At 46.3% G+C, this 19,660-nt stretch overlaps 1 protein-coding gene across 1 annotated transcript; it reads left to right on the top strand.

Annotated features, from left to right (window-relative positions):
• The first annotated feature begins 13,399 nt into the window (after nt 1-13,399).
• LOC132570944 (zinc finger protein ZFP2-like) lies at nt 13,400-14,506 on the top strand. Its single transcript, XM_060237579.1, has one exon. It carries the CDS (start codon nt 13,400-13,402, stop codon nt 14,504-14,506), a length of 1,107 nt encoding a protein of 368 aa, XP_060093562.1.
• The last annotated feature ends 5,154 nt before the right edge of the window (nt 14,507-19,660 follow it).

Raw genomic sequence — 19,660 nt, 5'->3', positions numbered from 1 at the left:
TGCCCACCAAGCACAACAAGAGGTGACTCCCTTCTGACTGGCAGAGAGGGGCGGGGCATGCTGATGTGGCCACACCCCCTGGCATCAGCCTCCCAACAGACACAGGGCCGAGTGGCACAGATGGCACAGGGGAATGCAGCACTGTGACAAAGCAGGAGTCAAGTGGCACCTTTAAGACCAACCAAGTTTTATTATCTCTAAGCACACTTCATCAGACAAGGGGATCAGGTATTGTTGACTGAAATACAAGCAGTTTGTTGATTAAGTATGCAGACTGAGCACACGGTAAACCAGTGTGGCTTGGCCATTGGGATAGCCATAAAAGGTAATAAAGTTCTCTGCCAATTGGCGTTTCTGTAAATCTAGGTGAATCACAAAAGGACATGTATTTCCTGGTTGTCGTCCATCTCATTGACTTATCAACATAAGGGACGGTGGCTCAGTGGTAGAGCATCTGCTCGGTAAGCAGAAGGTCCCAGGTTCAATCCCCGGCATCTCCAACTAAAAGGGTCCAGGCAAAGAGGTGTGAAAAACCTCAGCTTGAGACCCTGGAGAGCCGCTGCCAGTCTGAGAAGACAATACTGACTTTGATGAACCAAGGGTCTGATTCAGTATAAGGCAGCTTCATGTGTTCAACATCAATCTATACATTATAAACATCGTGCCACAGATGTTCTTTTGAGGGCTCACCGTCAGCAGTGTTTTGCAAATGGAACGCATAGGAAGAAAACATGGCTGTTCCAACCACATCGCTCCTGCCCCCTCACTCCACAGCTCACATGGAACAGGCACAATGATAACTTCTCCCTTCTGTTCCGGGATTTGCGTTGGAGGAATCACATAATTTTGCCCGTTGAGACAGGTAGAGACCTAAAGGCAACACAACAGGGAGAAACAGAAGGGCACGATCCCAGGAGGTGTGAGCTCAGATGTTCCAAGTGGGATACCAGGAAGAATACAAAACTCACCTTTTGATTACAATGAGGCCCAGATGGGATCAAATGGGATGATTCCTTCATGCGATTTCAGTGGCCAGAATGCCAAGCATTTTGACTAGTCTGTTTTGAGAGCCAGTTTGGTGTAGCGGTTAAGTGCGTGGACTCTTATCTGGGAGAACGAGGTTCAATTTTTCCCACTCCTCCACTTGCACCTGCTGGAATGGCCTTGGGTCAGCCATAGCTCTGGCAGAGGTTGTCCTTGAAAGGGCAGCTGCTGTGAGAGCCCTCTCCAGCCCCACCCACCTCACAGGGTGTCTGTTGTGGGGGAGGAAGGGAAAGGAGATTGTAGGCTGCTCTGAGCCTCTGTCCTTGCAAGGGCAGCTGCTGGGAGAGCCCTCTGAGCCCCACCCACCTCACAGGGTGTCTGTTGTGGGGGAGGAAGGGAAAGGAGATTGTAGGCCGCTCCAAAACAGGCTGGACTCTGGAAAACGGTCCTCCTGTCTGGGTGAGTTGGGTCCCCTCACGTGTGTGCTCGCACAGAGTTTTTACCTCAGGTTTACTGAAGAGATGCATGCAATGGTAAAAGCATCACCAGTCTTTCTTGTCCTTTCGGGGCTCTCATTTACCTAAAGAATTAACCCTGAGGACAGACGGAGCCAAAGAAATGGAAGCTAAGCTTGTAACATCTCTAAAAAGCCAAACAGAGATACTAAACTTTCTGAAAAAACCCAAGGTGGCATATTTAAAATACCTTGGTATGTAATGTAGTAAAATGATTACTACATTTACTATTACATTACATGCAGAGGTCCATCATTGGCTATTAGACACGGTATATATATATATATACACACATATATTGGCCACTGTGTGACACAGAGTGTTGGACTGGATGGGCCATTGGCCTGATCCAACATGGCTTCTCTTATGTTCTTATTAAACAAAAGAAGCACTTTTGTTCTGATCTGTCAGGGCAATTCACACTGGGGGAGATTGGTTAAGAATATGGGGATTGGATAAGCATATGGAGCAGAGGTCCATCAGTGGCTATTAGCCACAGCGTATTGTTGGAGCCCTCTGTCTGGGGCAGTGATGCTCTGTATTCTTGTGCTTGGTGGGGGGGCAGTGGAAGGTCTTCTAGCCCCACTGGTGGACCTCCTGATGGCACTTGAGGGTTTTTTGGCCACTGTGTGACACAGTGTTGGACTGGATGGGCCATTGGCCTGATCCAACATGGCTTCTCTTATGTTCTTATGTGACACAGAGTGTTGGACTGGAGGGGCCATTGGCCTGATCCAACATGGCTTCTCTTATGTTCTTATGTGACAGAGTGTTGGACTGGAGGGGCCATTGGCCTGATCCAACATGGCTTCTCTTATGTGACACAGAGTGTTGGACTGCATGGGCCATTGGCCTGATTCAACATGGCTTCTCTTATGTTCTTGTGACACAGAGTGTTGGACTGGAGGGGCCATTGGCCTGATCCAACATGGCTTCTCTTATGTTCTTATGTGACAGAGTGTTGGACTGGATGGGCCATTGGCCTGATCCAACATGGCTTCTTTTATGTTATGTTCTTATGTATGAAGGTTTGTGAAGTTTGGTGTTGTAATTTGTTGTGATGTGTTCCTGTCTGTGTCTCTCCTCCCCCCCAGAGAGAACCTTCTCTTCATAGCCAAGGGAATAAAGGCACCTTTTTCAGTTGGAGGTGCTGCAATAGAAGGGGCAGGAGATGGAAGATCAGGACCCAGGAGGACCTGGAACTGGCAAGACAGCAAGCAAAGGCCCCCTTCTCCTCCAGGCTGGGAGTTGTGTTGCATTCTGGGAAAGAGCTCTGCCAGAGACCCTGGATAAGGACACCATGATTTCAGATGTACATTGCCAACGCTTCCGGAAGTTCTGCTACCATGAGGTTGATGGGCCCCGAGAGGTATGCAGCCAGCTCCATGGACTTTGCAGCCATTGGCTGAAGCCGGAGAGGCACACCAAGAAGCAGATCCTGGACCTGGTGATCCTGGAGCAGTTCCTGACCATCCTGCCCCAGGAAATGCAGTGCTGGGTCAGAGGATGTGGGCCGGAGACCAGTTCCCAGGCAGTGGCCCTTGCCGAAGGTTTCCTCCTGAGTCAGGCAGAGGAGAAGAGGCAGGCAGAACAGGTGAGGGGATTCCCAGCAGATATGTCCAATTCAAGCAACCATTTCTGGCCTTATCTTAAAGGTTCCCTACCAGACATCTGCCAAGTGTTAATCATCCAAATTGCAGATTTAATGGCCTCTTTCAGCAGCCTCTGTGATTGATTATTCTCAGGGCTTTTTTGTAGCAGGAACTCCTTTGCATATTAGGCCACACACCCCTGATGTAGCCAGTCCTCCAAGAGTTTACAGTAGGCCCTGTAATAAGAGCCCTGTAAGTTGTATGCAAAGGAGTTCCTGCTATGAAAAAAGCTCTGATTATTCTTATATGTGTTTTCGTCATATGAAATTTTGGAAGCATATGTAAGAATTTGTATAAAATTTGGATATTATAGAGAATCATTGAAATTATCTTTTTTCAGCAGTGTGTTTTGCTTGTTTCATTTGCTTGCTGAAACCCTAATTAGTGTTGTTATACTTTAAAGTCCAGCTTATACCTTGAAGAATAATAAGAGATTTGATTCATATTCCATCTTTCACTCTGAACCTCAGAGTTTCAGAGTGGCCTGCAATCTCCTTTCCCTTCCTCCCCCACAACAGACACCCTGTGAGGTAGGTGGGGCTGAGAGACCTCTGACAGAAGCTGCCCTTCCAAGGACAGCTCTGTAAGAGCTATGGCTTACCCAAGGCCATTCCAGCAGTGCAATAAAACTTCGTTGGTCTTAAAGTTGCCACTAGTCTTTAATTTTGTTCTCTTGCTTCAGACCAACATGACTGCCCATCTGCCATACGTTAATTCGTGAACTAATTTCCTTCACTGCTTTTTCAGATGTGTGAACAATTCCCTGAGGTGGAAGGTGCTTCTTTGGAGCAAAAAGAGAGAGCGCAGGCCCAGAAAGATGTCCAAGATGCTCTCTTTTTTGGTAAGGACTCTTTCTGCCTGGATACAAGGGGGCCACCCAGTCCATTTCATGGGTAGAGAATTCAGGTCAGAGGGGAAAAAATTAAACACAGAGTTAATTTCCGGAATGCAATGTTCACTAATTGAACAGATTCATGTAAGGCAATTCTTCACATTCATTAAAATATTACTCTCCTTCCATAAGGTAGACAAATCTTGGCAGAACTACTCAACCTGGTAAATAAAGGCGCAGAGTGTTAAAGCTGCAGTACTGCTGTCCTAAGCTCTGCTCACGACCTGATTTCGATCCCTGGTGGAAGCTGGGTTTTCAGATAGCCAGCTCCAGGTTGACTCAGCCTTCCATCCGTCCGAGGTCGGTAAAATGAGTACCCAGTTTGCTGGGGGGAAAGTGTAGATGACTGGGGAAGGCAATGGCAAACCACCCTGTAAAAAGTCTGCTGTAAAAATCTGAAAGCAGCACCACCCCAGAGTCAAAAATGACTGGTGCTTGCACAGGGGACTACCTTTACCTTTTATACAGCCCTGTGGCGCAGAGTGGTAAAGCTGCAGTACTGCATTCCTAAGCTCTGCTCACAATCTGATTTCGATCCCTAGTGGAAGCTGGGTTTTTAGGTAGCTGGCTTGAGGTTGACTCAGGCTTCCATCCTTCCAAGGTCGATAAAATGAGTACCCAGCTTGCTGGGGGGGAAGTGTAGACGGCAATGGGGAAGGCAATGGCAAGCCACCCCACAAAAAGTTGTGAAAGCAGCATCACCCCAGAGTCGGAAACGACTGGTGCTTCCACAGGGGACCTTTCCTTTCCCACCTTCTGTGGCAGCAGAGCTCTGAAAAACACTTTCTGGGGGCCAATAATACTGGGAATATTTGGCTTCTGTACCTGTCCTTTTTATGGCATCTGGCGGGGGGGGGACTTCAAACAGATGTGTCATGTTGATGTTGCATCTGGCTGAAAACCCGGTCATTTTACCCCTGAGTCTTGTGTTCAAGAACATCTGGGCTGAATGTGACAGTGATGTGCCATGAGACGTCATTTTCACCACCCTCTTCCCCACCCAGACATGGCAGAGCTCTCACAGAAGTCTGAAATATTTTAGCAGCATTTATAATCCTTGAAGGTCAAAGGGATCAGGTGCTTCTCTTCTGCCTCTTCCAGAATTTAGTAAAAAGTGTTAAAAATGTGCTGAGTTTACAGAGGGCGAACACAAGTAAATGGGGAACAAACAAGTAAATGGAATAGAAAGTCATGGAAAACACCCTTTTCCCCTTCCTCCTTTGTTTGTCTCCATAACAGGCAGTGAAGAGATGTTGTTGAGGCCTCGTCTTTCCAGAGATGTGGAGAAGTCTGCTGCACCTGCAGACCAGGTAAAGGATTTGAACAAGGGACAGGTTGGATCTCCCCTCCTTTCTCAGGGGGGCTTTTCCCCCTGCAGTTTCGACACAGTATCTGGGTGACAGAACCTCTGGACACCACTGTTTTATCCATGCCAACTCACACATCTGTACCCTCCCAGCCATAAGAACATATGAGAAGCCATGTTGGATCAGGCCAATGGCCCATCCAGTCCAACACTCTGTGTCACACAGTGGCCAAAAATTTATATATATATATATATATATATATATATATATATATATATATATATATATATATATATATATATATATATATATATATATATATATATATGCACACTGTGCCTAATAGCCACTGATGGACCTCTACTCCATATTTTTATCTAACCCCCTCTTGAAGCTGGCTATGCTTGTAGCTGCCACCACCTCCTGTGGCAGTGAATTCCACGTGTTAATCACCCTTTGGGTGAAGAAGTACTTCCTTTTATCCGTTTTAACCTGACTGCTCAGCAGGTTCATTAAATACCCATGAGTTCTTGTATTGTGAGAAAGGGAGAAAAGTACTTCTCTACTTTCTCCATCCCATGCATTATCTTGTAAACCTCTATCATGTCACCCCGCAGTCGACGTTTCTCCAAGCTAAAGAGTCCCAAGCATTTTAACCTTTCTTCATAGGGAAAGTGTTCCAACCCTTTAATCATTCTAGTTGCCCTTTTCTGCACTTTTTGCAATGCTATAATATCCTTTTTGAGGTGTGGTGACCAGAATTGCACACAGTATTCCAAATGAGACTGCACCATCGATTTATACAGGGGCATTATGATACTGGCTGATTTGTTTTCAGTTCCCTTCCTAATAATTCCCAGCATGGCATTGGCCTTTTTTATTGCAATCGCATACTGTCTTGACATTTTCAGTGAGTTATCTACCATGACCCCAAGATCTCTCTCTCTTGGTCAGTCTCTGCCAGTTCACAACCCATCAACTTGTATTTGTAGCTGCGATTCTTGGCCCCAATGTGCATTACTTTGCACTTGGCCACATTGAACCTCATCTGCCACGTTGACACCCACTCACCCAGCCTCAACAGATCCCTTTGGAGTGCCTCACAATCCTCTCTGGTTCTCACCACGTTGAACAATTTAGTGTCATCTGCAAACTTGGCCACTTCACTGCTCACTCCTAACTCCAAATCATTTATGAACAAGTTAAAGAGTATGGGACCCAGTACCGAGCCCTGCGACACCCCACTGCTTACTGTCCTCCACTGCGAAGATTGCCCATTTATACTCACTCTCTGCTTCCTATTAATTAGCCAGTATTGAGACCGGGCCTTCTCAATAACGGCACCTTACTGGTGGAACCAGCTGCCGGAGGAGGTGCGGGCCCTGCGGGACCTAGGGCAGTTCCGCAGGGCCTGCAAGACAGCCCTCTTCCGGCAGGCCTATAACATCTAACTGACAATGAGAACAGCTTTCTAATGGAACAAAAATGCATCTACAGACCGCTGCTTTTATTCTTATTTTGTTTTATTAATTATGGTTTTAACTTATTTGTAAATGTTTTTAAACCAAATCTATGTAAATTATAATGCTGTGAGCCGCCCTGAGACACTTCGGTGAGAAGGGCGGGATATAAGTCCAAATATAAATAAATAAATAAATAAGTTTTTGATCCACAAGAGGACCTGTCCTTTTACTCCATGACTCTCGAGCTTTCTAAGAAGCCTTTGATGAGGAACTTTATCAAAAGCTTTCTGGAAGTCAAGGTAAACAACATCTATTGGGTCTCCTTTGTCCACATGTTTGTTCACCCCCTCAAAGAAATGTAACAGGTTAGTGAGGCAAGATCTTCCCTTATAGAACCCATGCTGAGTCTTCCTCAATAACCCGTGTTCATCAATGTGCCTACTCATTCTGTCCTTGATAATGGTTTCTACCAACTTTCCCGGTATTGAAGTCAGACTGACTGGCCTGTAATTTCCCGGATCTCCTCTGGAACCCTTTTTAAAGATGGGGTGATATTTGCTACCTTCCAGTCCTCAGGAACGGAGGCAGATTTCAATGAAAGATTACATATTTTTGTCAGAAGATCCACAAGTTCAACTTTGAGTTCTTTCAGAACTCTTGGATGTATGCCATCCGGACCTGGTGACTTATTAGTTTTAATTCATCTATCAGTTGTAGGACCTCCTCTCTTGTCACCTCTATCTGACTCAGGTCTTTCAACACCCCTTCCAAAATTAGTAGTTCTGGAGCGGGCAAACACTTCTTGTCTTCCACAGTGAAGACGGAGGCAAAAAATGCATTCAGCTTCTCAGCCAGTTCCCTATCCTCCTTCAGTAATCCTTTTAGCCCATGGTCATCCAAGAGTCCAACTGCCTCCCTGGCTGGTTTCCTGCTTCTAATATATTTGAAGAAATTTTTATTGTTGGTCTTTATATTTTTTGCAATATGCTCCTCATAATTCCTTTTTGCCTGCCTGATCACAGTCTTGCATTTGATTTGCCACAGCCTGTGTTCTTTTTTATTAATCTCACTTGGACTAGCTTTCCACCGCTTAAAGGAGTCCTTCTTACCTTTTACAGCTTCCATTACTTTGTTTGTTAACTATGCAGGCCTTTTCTTATACCTGTTTGTGCCTTTCCTAACTTGTGGTATATTTTTTTATCTGAGCTTCTAGGATTGTAGTTTTAAATAGCCTCCAAGCTTCCCCAAGGGTTTTGACTGTATTTACCTTTCCTTTCAGTTTCCTTTTCACATGCCTTCTCATCTCAGAGAATTTACCCCCTTTAAAGTTAAACGTGGTTGTGCTTGTCTTTTGGGGCAAATCTCTACGAGTGTGCAGTCTCTGCCTGGTGTGATCTCTGATGAGGGAATCTGCTCTTTCTTTCAGTGTCCAGTTTCCTTCGAGGAGGTGGCCGTGTATTTCACTGGGGCAGAGTGGGCCCTGCTGGATCCAGGACAAAGAGCTCTCTACTGGGAAGTCATGCTGGAGAACTATGGCAGCATAGTGTCTCTGGGTAAGTGTTAGGCTCCCCCCCCCCCCATTCACTCAATAAACAGTCCATTTATTTTCATGCTACTCAGTTCAAAGGTTTGCTCAATTTGTTAATTTTACTGCATACTGCTGTTTTGTTGCTTTCGCATGATCATGCTACTCAGATCAAAGGTTTGCTCAATTTGTTAATTTTACTATTCTGTCATTGTACCATTTTACCTTCTAAACCACTGCCTACCAGATAATTTCACTTCACTCTCATTGGTTCTTAAATCTGTACCGTGTTGCATTCTGGGCCACTGCCTAGCAGCTCTGTCTGGCTCTGCTCAGCTACGTGTGGCTTTGCTCACTGTGCTGGATTCCTCGTCTGACGAAGTGTGCTTAAGAGCACACAAAAGCTGACGTTCTAAATAAAAATTGGTTGGTCTTAAAGGTGACGCTTGACTCCTGCTTTGTTCATCTGCTTCAGACCAACACGGCTGCCCGCTTGGATCTATTAACACCATGTGTAATGGGTTTGTGCTTTTGTGAGTCACTGCTCACTTCCTCACGCGTATTTCCATTTATTCTTTGCATCTGCCTGGACTGAACCCTCCTGTACCAAAATGAAACCCAGGTTTTCTGTCTGATTTACCAGCGTTGCTATCTCTGTGCCTACTCTGTATATCACACCTGATCCAGTCACACCTGCTGTTGCCATTCAGCATCTGAAATCATCTTTATGAAGTTTCTATCTCTGGTACCTCATGTAATATTTCATGACACACCTGTTGTAGTGCCGGGGTTAAATTTTAGTGACTAATTAGGGTTTGTAGAATCTTTCGGGATCAAGTGCCGTGTTCTACTGGAGAAAGTTTTCCTTCCAGACGTTTCGTTCTCAGCTGCGGAGAACATCCTCAGTGGCGTTGCAGCCGGAGCAGGCGCTCAGACCTTCTTGGCTGCTGTGCATTGAGTGGGGACTAAGTGACTTAGTGACTAAGTTCTGTAGGATTTCTCACCTCCTTTTGCAAGCCCCAGGGTGGAACCCCCAGCTGCAAGGCATCAGACCTTGATTGCCAGGGCCGGCCCTCCCACTAGGCAAACTAGGTGGTTGCCTAGGGCGCCAAGAGGCGGGGGCGGCAAATTGAGCTCTCATCCCCCCTCCAGTGCCCCAGGCAAGCGCTTAGCTCGCCGGCAAAGCTTACTTTTAGCCAGTGAGCAGGGGGAAGGGAGCGAGCGGAGCGCTGTCGCTTTTAGCAGCAGCGGGCAGGCGAGCGGAGCACCGGGGGGTGGATGCAGGGTGTGCGGGGGAGAGGGCATGAAGCCACGGGGGGGGATCGTAGGGGGCGTTTGGGGGGGGTGCCAGGCAGCAAGCCTGCCTAGGGCGTCCCAGGGCGTCGGGCCGGCCCTGTTGATTGCCAATTAGAGGCTACACACACACAGGCTGGTGGGCTAGTAAAAGAGGAGATTTCTCATCCTAGTTTTAGTCTTCTGCTTAGGCAAGGAGCTGTAATGACCTGAGAGTCAGTAAGAGTATTCTTGGGAAGCCTGGTGGATTTGGTCAGACTGTCCCAGAAGGGAGTGCCTGTGGAAATCTGAACCTTTTTAGTTCTATATGATTGTAACTAGTCAGCTTTTAAAGCTTTTTGTTATTTTGTTACATGGTGTTGGGAAAATACCTGTACTGTTAAGAATAAAATTTTGTTGAACCTTTCGTTTGGTGTCAGTGGCTTGCAAAAGGACCAGTGCCTTTCGACCCTACTCAGAAGAAGGTGTGAATGCCATAAGCATCTCTTTGGTTATCTGGAGATCGTTGATCCCTCAGGGGAAACAGGGGTGATTGGGCCCTGCTAAAATACCACTCTGGTGGTAGCAACCTTTGGGGAAGGTGGAAGAGCTTAGCCCCCTTGATATTAGACTTTAAGTGCCCTGGTAGTAATTTCCTAGACTGGCCAGCTCACAGGGAGCTGGAGGTGGCTAGAGGGTCTACTGGGCACCACACATATGACCCAGCCCAAAAATGTGAAACTTGTGGGCATTCAATGAAATTGCTGAGCAGTCGGGTTAGAACGGATAAAAGGAGGTACTTCTTCACCCAAAGGGTGATTAACATGTAGAATTCACTGCCACAGGAGGTGGTGGCGGCTACAAGCATAGCCAGCTTCAAGAGGGGGTTAGATAAAAATATGGAGCAGAGGTCCATCAGTGGCTGTTAGCCACAGTGTGTATATATATATATATGTGTGTGTGTGTGTGTGTGTGTGTATATTGGCCTGATCCAACATGGCTTGATCCAACATGGCTTCTCTTAGAGAGCCATGGCTTCTCTGGAGAGCCAGTTTGGTGTAGCGGTTAAGTGTGCGGACTCTTATCTGGGAGAACCGGGTTTGATTCCCCACTCCTCCACTTGCACCTGCTGAGATGGCCTTGGGTCAGCCATAGCTCTGGCAGAGGTTGTCCTTGAAAGGGCAGCTGCTGTGAGAGCCCTCTCCAGCCCCACCCACCTCACAGGGTGTCTGTTGTGGGGGAGGAAGGTAAAGGAGATTGTGAGCCGCTCTGAGACTCTTCGGAGTGGAGGGCGGGATAGAAATCCAATATCTTCTTCTTCTTCTTCATCTTCTTATGTTCTTATGTTAGATCCAGCCCTAGTGACAAAGGAGTATGAAATGACTATTTTCAAACACACCCTTCCCCTGGATGGGATTATCTGTTCTGTGATCTGGAAATGATCCATCAACCTTATATTGGTTGGGATTTTGGACTTTGATCTTAACCATGTTTCTGTCCTTCCAGGAGAACGGTTACTCTTCCTTGGATTTCTGTCCTTCCCCCTATAAGAATTATCACTTTCTCTCTCTCCTTTCTCTGAAAGAAAACAGGATTATAAGAGAGATGATGGTGAGAGAGGCAACAGTCTTGGATCCAGGGGTAGCCCGATGCCTCATGGTGCTCTAGGCAGACTTGCTGCCTGGCGCCTCCCCAAAGCACCTCCTGGGCCTCCTCCACAGCAGCTCCATGGTCCCCCCTGCGCCTCCCCCCTCCCCACTGCGCCTCCTCCTCCTCCCTCCCTTCACAACCTTCCCCACCCCATGTCAATTTCAGTGCCAGAATCGGCTCTTGAGCCGCGTTCCAGCTATCTAAAGCCCCCCCTCCTCAGCCAATCACTCAATCTCGGGTAAAACCGCGCTGCGGGGCCTCACTCACACTGTGTCAGGATCAGCGTCCTGAAACAGTGGCCCTGCTGCCGCTGACTCTTCTCTTATCCAGGAAGTGGGGAGGGGAGGAGTCAGCGGCAGTGGGGCTGCCCTTTCAGGATGCTGGTCCTGACAGAGTGCAAGCACGGCCCAGCCCCGTGGTGCAGTTTCACCTGCCAATTGAGTTATCAGCCGGGGGGGGGGGGGGTTAGATAACTGGAACACGGCACTAGAGCCAGTTCCGGTATTGAAATTGACATGGGGTGGGGAAGGGTCCGAAGGGAGGGAGGAGGAGGAGGCATGGTGGGAAGGGAGGAGGTGCTGCGGGGGGGAGGTGCGGGGGGGGAAGGTGAAGGTGAAGGGAAGGGAACGGAGGGGTGGCTGGCGCAGCGGGGGTGGAGGGTGGCGGTGGCAGGCGGAGGAGGCAGGAAAACTAGATGCTTGCCTATGGCACTGGGAGGGGTGGGGAGCCCAATTTGGCACCCCCACCTTCCCAGCGCCCTAGGCAACTGCCTAGTTTGCCTAGTGGGCGAGCCGGCCCTGCTTGCATCCAGAGAAAGGCTGGAGAGTTCCTCGAGAGGAACTCAGGAGAAGATTCCTTCCCAAGTGGGCTGGCTGAGAGTGGGTTTCCATAATAGTTATGTCAAGAGAAGGGGAAGGAATATCCATGGGACTTTTCTGCTCCACTTCCACGTCAAACTCTTAGTTTGGTAGCAGTATAAACTCCACTGGGCAAAACATTGAGTCCTTCTGGGGCCTGGAATCTGGAGCTTGAGAAGTTCCTTCTGGGTAAGAGGTCACCTGTGGCCCTTGAAAGGCTGTGGTATCCTTAAATCCTGGATATTCAGGGGAAAGATAGGGCAGGGGTGGCCAATGGTAACTCTCCAGATGTCTTTTGCCTACAACTCCCATCAGCCCCAGCCAGCATGGCCAATGGCTGGGGCTGATGGGAGTTGTAGGCAAAAGACATCTGGAGAGCTACCGTTGGCCACCCCTAAGGTAGGGGGTTAGTTAAGGCCAGCCAAGGCAAATGACTGTCAATCCTTTCCTTCTGCAGCTTTTGACCCTATCTTCCCTCCCAGGTGCTAATGCTGTCTCTCACTTTTTTCCAGCAGATGACAATCAGAGAAATGAGGAAGGTGAGGAACTTCATCCACAATTGGCAGATAAAGTTAATAATGAAGACTCGAAAGGCAACATCTGGAATCAAGACATCCCTAAGAGAAAGAAAGACAGGTATTTGGTTGAGAAGAGAGATGGAAGACAGCATAAAGTACATTTTCTAAAGCATAATGTAATGAAGATAACCAAATCCATTCAGAGTGGGAAGTATTTCACATATAGACCACAGCTTCTTGTGAACCGAAGAATACCAACAGGAGAGAAACCTTTTGAATGCTCAGAGTGTGGAAAGAAATTTAGTCAGAATAGCAATCTTAAAGAGCATAAAAGAACCCACACAGGGGAGAGACCTTTTGAATGTTTGGATTGTAGGAAGAGATTTAGTCAAAGTGGCAGTCTTCAAAAGCATAAAGGAACTCACTCAGGGGAGAAACGTTTTGAATGCTCAGAGTGTGGAAAGAAATTCAGTCAGAATAGCAATCTTAAAGACCATAAAAGAACCCACACAGGGGAGAAACCTTTTGAATGCTCAGAATGTGGGAAAAGATTCGGTTATAGTAACAGTCTTCGATGTCATAAAAGAACCCACACAGGAGAAAAACCTTTTGATTGCTCAGAGTGTGGGAAAAGATTCACTCATAGTAACAGTCTTCAATATCATAAAAAAAACCACACAGGGGATAAACCTTTTGAATGCTCAGAGTGTGGGAAGAGATTCAGTCAATGTGGTAGTCTTCAAAAGCATAAAAGAACACACACAATGAACAAAATGTTTGAAGATTCAGTGAATGGAATGAGATTCAGTCAGAGTAATTATCTTCAAGAGCATAAAAAATCCGACACAAGGGAGAAACTGTTTGAATGCTCAGAGTGTGGGAAAAGATTCAGGACACATACAAATCTTCAAGTACATCAAAGAAACCACACAGGGGAAAAACCATTTGAATGTTCAGAGTGTGGAAAGAGATTCAGTACGCGTAGCCATCTTCAGTATCATCAAAGAACCCACACAGGGGAGAAACCTTTTGAATGTTCAGAGTGTGGAAAGAGATTCATTCAGAGTAGCCATCTTCAAGATCATAAAAGAATGCACACAAAAGATAAACCTTTCGAATGTTCGGAGTGTGGGAAGAGATTCAGAATGAATTCCAGTCTTCAAAAGCATCAAAGAACCCACACAGGGGAGAAACCTTTTGAATGCTCTGGGTGTGGAAAGAAATTCATTACAAGTAGTTATCTTCAACGGCATAACAGATCCCACACAGGGGAGAAACCGTTTGAATGCTCAGAGTGTGGAAAGGGATTCAGTCAGAGTGGCACTCTTCAACAGCACCAAAGCACCCACACAGGAGAGAAACCTTTTGAATGCTCAGAGTGTGGAAAGAAATTCAGTGACAGTAGCAATCTTCACCGGCACCGAAGAACCCACACAGGTGAGAAACCTTTTGAATGCTCAGAGTGCGGAAGGAAATTCAGTGACTGTAGCAGTCTTCGACGGCACCAAAGAACCCATACAGGGGACAAACCCTTTGAATGCTCGGAGTGTGGAAAGAAATTCAGTGACCATAGCAGTTTTCAAATGCACAAAAGAACCCATACAGGGGAGAAACCTTTTGAATGCCCAGAATGTGGAAAGAGATTCAGTCGGAGTTGCTATCTTCTAGACCATAAAAGAATTCATACAGGAGAGAAACCTTTTGAATGCTCAGAGTGTGGAAAGAAATTCAGTGACCGCAGAAATCTTTACCGGCACCAAAGAACCCACACGGGAGAGAAACCTTTTGAATGCCCAGAGTGTGGAAAGAGATTCAGTGATAGCAGGAATCTTCAACAGCACCAAAGAACGCACAGGGGACAAACCTTTTGAATGCTCAGTGTGAAAAGAAATTCAGTGACCGCAGCAGTTTTCAAAAGCATAAAAGACACAGGAGAGAAACCTTTTGAATGCTCAGAGTGGAAAGGGATTCTGTCAGAGTGGTATTCTTCAGGTGCATAAAAAAACATAAAGGGAGAAACTTTCTGAATGCTCAGTGTGTGGAAAGAGATTAAAGTTGCATGGCTATCTTCAAAAGCAACTGACAATTCACACAGGAAAGAAACATTTTGAATGTTCCTAGTGTGGGAAGAGATTCAGTCGCAATGGTGCTATTTAAAAACATCAAAAATTCACACAGGGGACAATGTTTTGAATGTTCAGCAAGTGAGAAAAGATTAAGTCAGAGTGGTGTTCTTCAACAGAATCAAAGAACCCAAAAAGGTGGGAGGGAACATTTTCCGTGCTCGGCATGTGGAACGAGATTGACTTGGAGTACCACTTTTTGAAAATATCTAAGGACCCACAGAAGGAGAGACCATGTAATCACTTAGCCTGTGAAAGGAGCACTTCTCTTATTTCACAGCTAGAGGACAGCCACAGACCACATAAATCATCAAAACAATATAAACTCCTGTAGAAACTTTAATGTACACAGCAATGTTTCCCTAACCAAGAAGAAATGTTATATTTGCTCAGACTGTAGAAGGAGGTTTAGCCATGTTTGAAGCCCTCAAGATGGATCCCAGAAGGAAGGAAACAAGAATGGACTTTGCCACCTGAAACAGATTCAGGATCAGTTCCTATCTCCTTTAGCATGGAAGATTCTACACAAGAGAGGAACCTCATAAATGCTCAGCATGTGGCATGAGTTTGAGCCACAGATCCAACTGACATGTTCCTCAGAGAATCCATACAAGGGCAAAATTTTCCTATAACTGATTCTGATGAGGCTGTTCTTTGAACACTAAAGTGCTGGAGGTTCAGAAAGGGTTTTCAGAAAGGAGGGCTTTTTTAGTGGTTGTCTTCTTACATGAAACTCAGTACAAAAGGTTATCTGTCGGTATAACTTTTTGATAACCGGTATCTGCAGCATAAACCTATCGTGGCTAGCTAGCATCCTTAATTCACAAACTTTTTTTTGTGTGTAAAGCGGTTCTAGAGAAGTATTTCTGAACCCTACCATACCATACCAAACCTTTAATGGCATAATAGATTCAAATAAAAGTACACAGAATATAAAAATTTAAACATTGGAGATAAAATAAAAATAAAACCGAGCTTACAGATGCGTTCAAACATGATCAGAATTAAATTTAAGGATGTCAGCCAGAAATTTTGCCACAGCCTCACTAACCACCCCCTCAATATCACTCAATAAATAACAACAGGGTGGCAGAATAGACAAATCTGGGGAAAAAGAAAGCTTGCCAAATAAATCTTTACGGAGGTTATGGTAAAAAGAACAATCAAGCAATATATGCTGGGTTGAGTCAAGAGTATTCGCTCCACAGGAGCAAAGTCTGTCGGCTAAAGGGACTCGCTGATATCTCCCTTGTAAAACTTTGGAGGGAAACGCATTTAGTCTAGCCAACATAAATGCCCTGCAATGACTTGGACTGGTTAAGTCTGATAGATAATTGGGCATTTTGCCACAGAGTCTAATATTTCTGAACCCTAATCTCTCCTCAGTCCAACCTGCAGTGAAGTTCTGGGAGTCTCACCCCTTTGAAGTGTTCTGGTAGTAGGATTAGCTTGAGTTGAAAAAGGAAAAAGGTTCTGTTCCCTAACTCAGCAATCCAGTAAATTCGTAGGGATCAGACACCCCCCCCCCCCCACAACATCCAGTATGGTTCAGTTTTCTAGTATCAATGGAGTTGATGGTGAACATTGTGGGACATGAATTCCTGAATCCCCACCTACCCTCAGCTTCTCCCAGAGGCAATCAGGAAGAAGTAAGATTTCCTCCTCTTAGACTGGCTCCACTGATGGAGCTCCTGAGGGCACCTGGGTTTTTTGGCCAATTTGTGACACAGAATGTTGGACTGGATGGGGCATTGGCCTGATCCAACATGGCTTCTTTTATGTTCTTATGACCTCCCCCCGCCTACTCAGACTCCATGAGCCAGAAATGACCTGGACTAACTCTTGGACCAAAGCTTATCACTGACTTCTTCAAGCCCTCCCCCCAACCCCCACGAAATTCCTCCTTGGAGATTGTGCCTTTATGAAGCAGAGTGGGAAAAATGTCTTTCCTTCGCATTTTCTGTATTGCTTAATTTAGATAGATATCTGCATTAGAGTTGCTAACGGTCCTTAAAAGGAAAAATATCCTGCTCCATGTGGTGGGGAATCCTAGACTGAATGTTTCTTAATAAATCAGAAAAAAACAAAATTCAGCTAAGGAAGGGTCATCATAGCCAATTAGGGAGATGATTATTTGTATCACGTAAGGCACACTTCATATTTTCTGTGCTCTGCGGGGCTTTTGTGAGATGGGATTCATTAAAGATGGGCTTCATCACTATCTTCAAGTACTTGAAGGGCTGTCCTATAGAGGATGGTGTGGAATTGTTTTCTGTGGCCCCGGAAGGTAGGACCAGAACCAAGGGGTTGAAATTAAATCAAAAGAGTTTCCGGCTCAACATTAGGAAGAGCTTCCTGACAGTTAGAGCGATTCCTCAGTGGAAAAGGCTTCCTTGGGAGGCAGTGGGCTCTCCTTCCTTGGAGGTTTTTAAACAGAGGCTAGATGGCCATCTGACAGCAATGAAGATCCTGTGAATTTAGGGGGAAGTGTTTGTGAGTTTCCTGCATTGTGCAGGGGGTTGGACTAGATGACCCTGGAGATCCCTTCCAACTCTATGATTCTAAATGTGTCCAAGCTCGTTACAGCCATTAGGCAGCGGTAGGTGGCTGTCTAGAGTGCTGATCAGGGGAGAGAGAGCCAGTTTGGGCCCTCCTACCCTCCCTTGCCTCTGAGTGGATGGAAATAGTCTGCTCAGAAATGGCAGGCCATGTGTATACCTATTTAAGATTAGGTAGCAGAGATACAAACTTTATAAAGGGCACAGACAAACACAAATATTTTTTTAAAACGTAAAACATGCTTAAAACGTTAGCATTTGCTGGTCTTAAGGTTGCTTTCTTTGTATTTCTCTTATGGGATCCAGGGAATTGGGCAAAGGAAACTCTGGCTTTTTCCTTCCTTCCCCAGGGGACTGGAGAGGGGGAGCCTCAGCCAATAGAAGGAAGAGGGATTTTGCTCAGTAGCTCTGCGGTGCAATAGAGGGAGCCTGGCAAAGCAAGCTCTCCCTCCCCTCTTCCTCGCCAAGGGAGGAGCCTCAGTCAATGGAGAAAATAGTGGTTTTGCTCTATAGCTCCTGTGTGATTGAGCAAGCCTGGCAAAGCAAACTGTTATGCAAAGAAAGCAACAGTTGCTCGGGGGCCAAATTTGGCCCCCAAGCCGCATGTTTGACACCCCTGTATAAGATTATTTTTAAAAATCCTCTTGCAGACATTTGAGACTTGCATTTGAGGCTGTGACTGATCCCCCAGGAGTGACTTCTGCCTAGTTTGTCCCCATACATGATATGGGTCAGTTCAGGAGCCAGAATGTTGGGTTTTGTGTCCACTGGGTGGATCTGGATTCATCTTCCCAATAGGCCTGGAAGCTCTTTGGGTTCTCTTTTAGCCAGTCATAAGTTGCAAGACAGATGTAGGGATTTAGTCTTTGCGACAGGACAGGGGAGGGCTTCTTCGATTAGACGTGTTTGATAGGTGTGGAGATCTTGGGTCTTTTGTATTTTTTTACATTGTGCAACCAGAGGGACTCGTGGGATGCATCTCATTCCTTCGTTCTGCACTGTTTTACATTTCCCTTTTCTGAAAGCAAGGCCGGCTCGCCCACTAGGCAAACTATGCGCTGGTCTCGGGCGCCAAGAGCGGGGGTGATGAATTGGGCGCTCATGACAAACACCTAGTTTGCCTGTTTGTTTGCCTGCCTGCATCTCCCCCCGCCGCCACCCCCTCCCTTCCCTTGCACTCTGCCTGCCCCCTGCGCTCGATCTGAGTGCGTCGTGACCCTACCAGCTTCAACGCGGCCGCCACCTATTCTGTCTTTGAAGAGCACGCCGGAGGCTTTGCTCTCCCTCCCTTCAAAGATGGATCGGATGCTGGCCATGTCAAAGCTGGTAGGGCTGAGGCACGGCGCACTCTGATCCGGGGGGGCGGTGACAAAGCACAGCACTGCATTGCAGCACTGTGGAGGGAGGGCCTGCAAAACTGCCCTCTTCCAGCTAGCTTTTTAAGACAGAACTCTTGATAAGACCAGTAATACCGAGCCATCTTATACGCTATTCGACTGTATTTTAATGTCTTACTGTTTTATTGTTTTATTTTTAAATTATTAACTGTATTATTTATTGTCTATTTGTATCATGGTTTTCACCATGTCCTGTTAGCCGCCCTGAGCCTGCCTCGGCGGGGAGGGCAGGGTATAAATAAAAGATTATTATTATTATTATTATTATTATTATTAAGGTGGCAATCATGGAGCCTGCCTGGGTCACTATGCGCTGCCTGAAAGACCACCTCTTTTCATGCTTCCTTCTCTCCTTTCCGTGTTGGTCTGAAGCAGCAGGACAAAGGCTGAATCCTGTGGCGCCTTTAAGGCCCTCTTTATTCTGGGCACAAGCTTTCATGTGCACACATATCCAGGATAAAACTTCGTTGGTCTTAAAAGTGCCACTAGACTTAAACTTTGTTGCACTGCAAATTCGTCTTTCCTCAAAATCAAGTTCAGAAACTCCAGTTTGTGGAAATGGCCATAGTACAGGTGTTATTGGGAGGCAGATGGAGCATGGATATTATTCCCATTCTAAAGTCTCTGTCAGTGACTGGGCTCAATTTAAAGTGTTGGCTATTATGTGGAAACTTGCCCTTCATGGCCTTGGAACTCCATATGAGCCAGTTTGGTGCAGTGGTTAAGAGCATGGACTCTAATTTGGAGAAACGGGTTTGATTCCCCACTCCTCCACATGCAGTTGCTGGTGTGACCTTGGGTCAGTCACGAGTTCTTTCAGGGCTGTTCTCTCAAGAGCAGGTCTTGAAGAGCTCTCTCAGCTTTCTCTCTATGATGAGTTAGTGTGAGCTAGCCCAGAGCTTTTTAGCCTCGTGCTCACACATTTTTGTCTTCGCTCAGGAAAAATG

Source organism: Heteronotia binoei, chromosome 5, assembly GCF_032191835.1.
Source record: "Heteronotia binoei isolate CCM8104 ecotype False Entrance Well chromosome 5, APGP_CSIRO_Hbin_v1, whole genome shotgun sequence".
Lineage (NCBI taxonomy): Eukaryota > Metazoa > Chordata > Lepidosauria > Squamata > Gekkonidae > Heteronotia > Heteronotia binoei.
Note: the sequence above shows the minus strand (reverse complement) of the source record. Positions and strands in the feature narration are given on the sequence as shown.

What these genes read in the sequence shown, in the direction of transcription:
- LOC132570944 (XM_060237579.1), top strand. Translation starts at nt 13,400, where the DNA reads ATGAACAAAATGTTTGAAGATTCAGTGAATGGAATGAGATTCAGTCAG.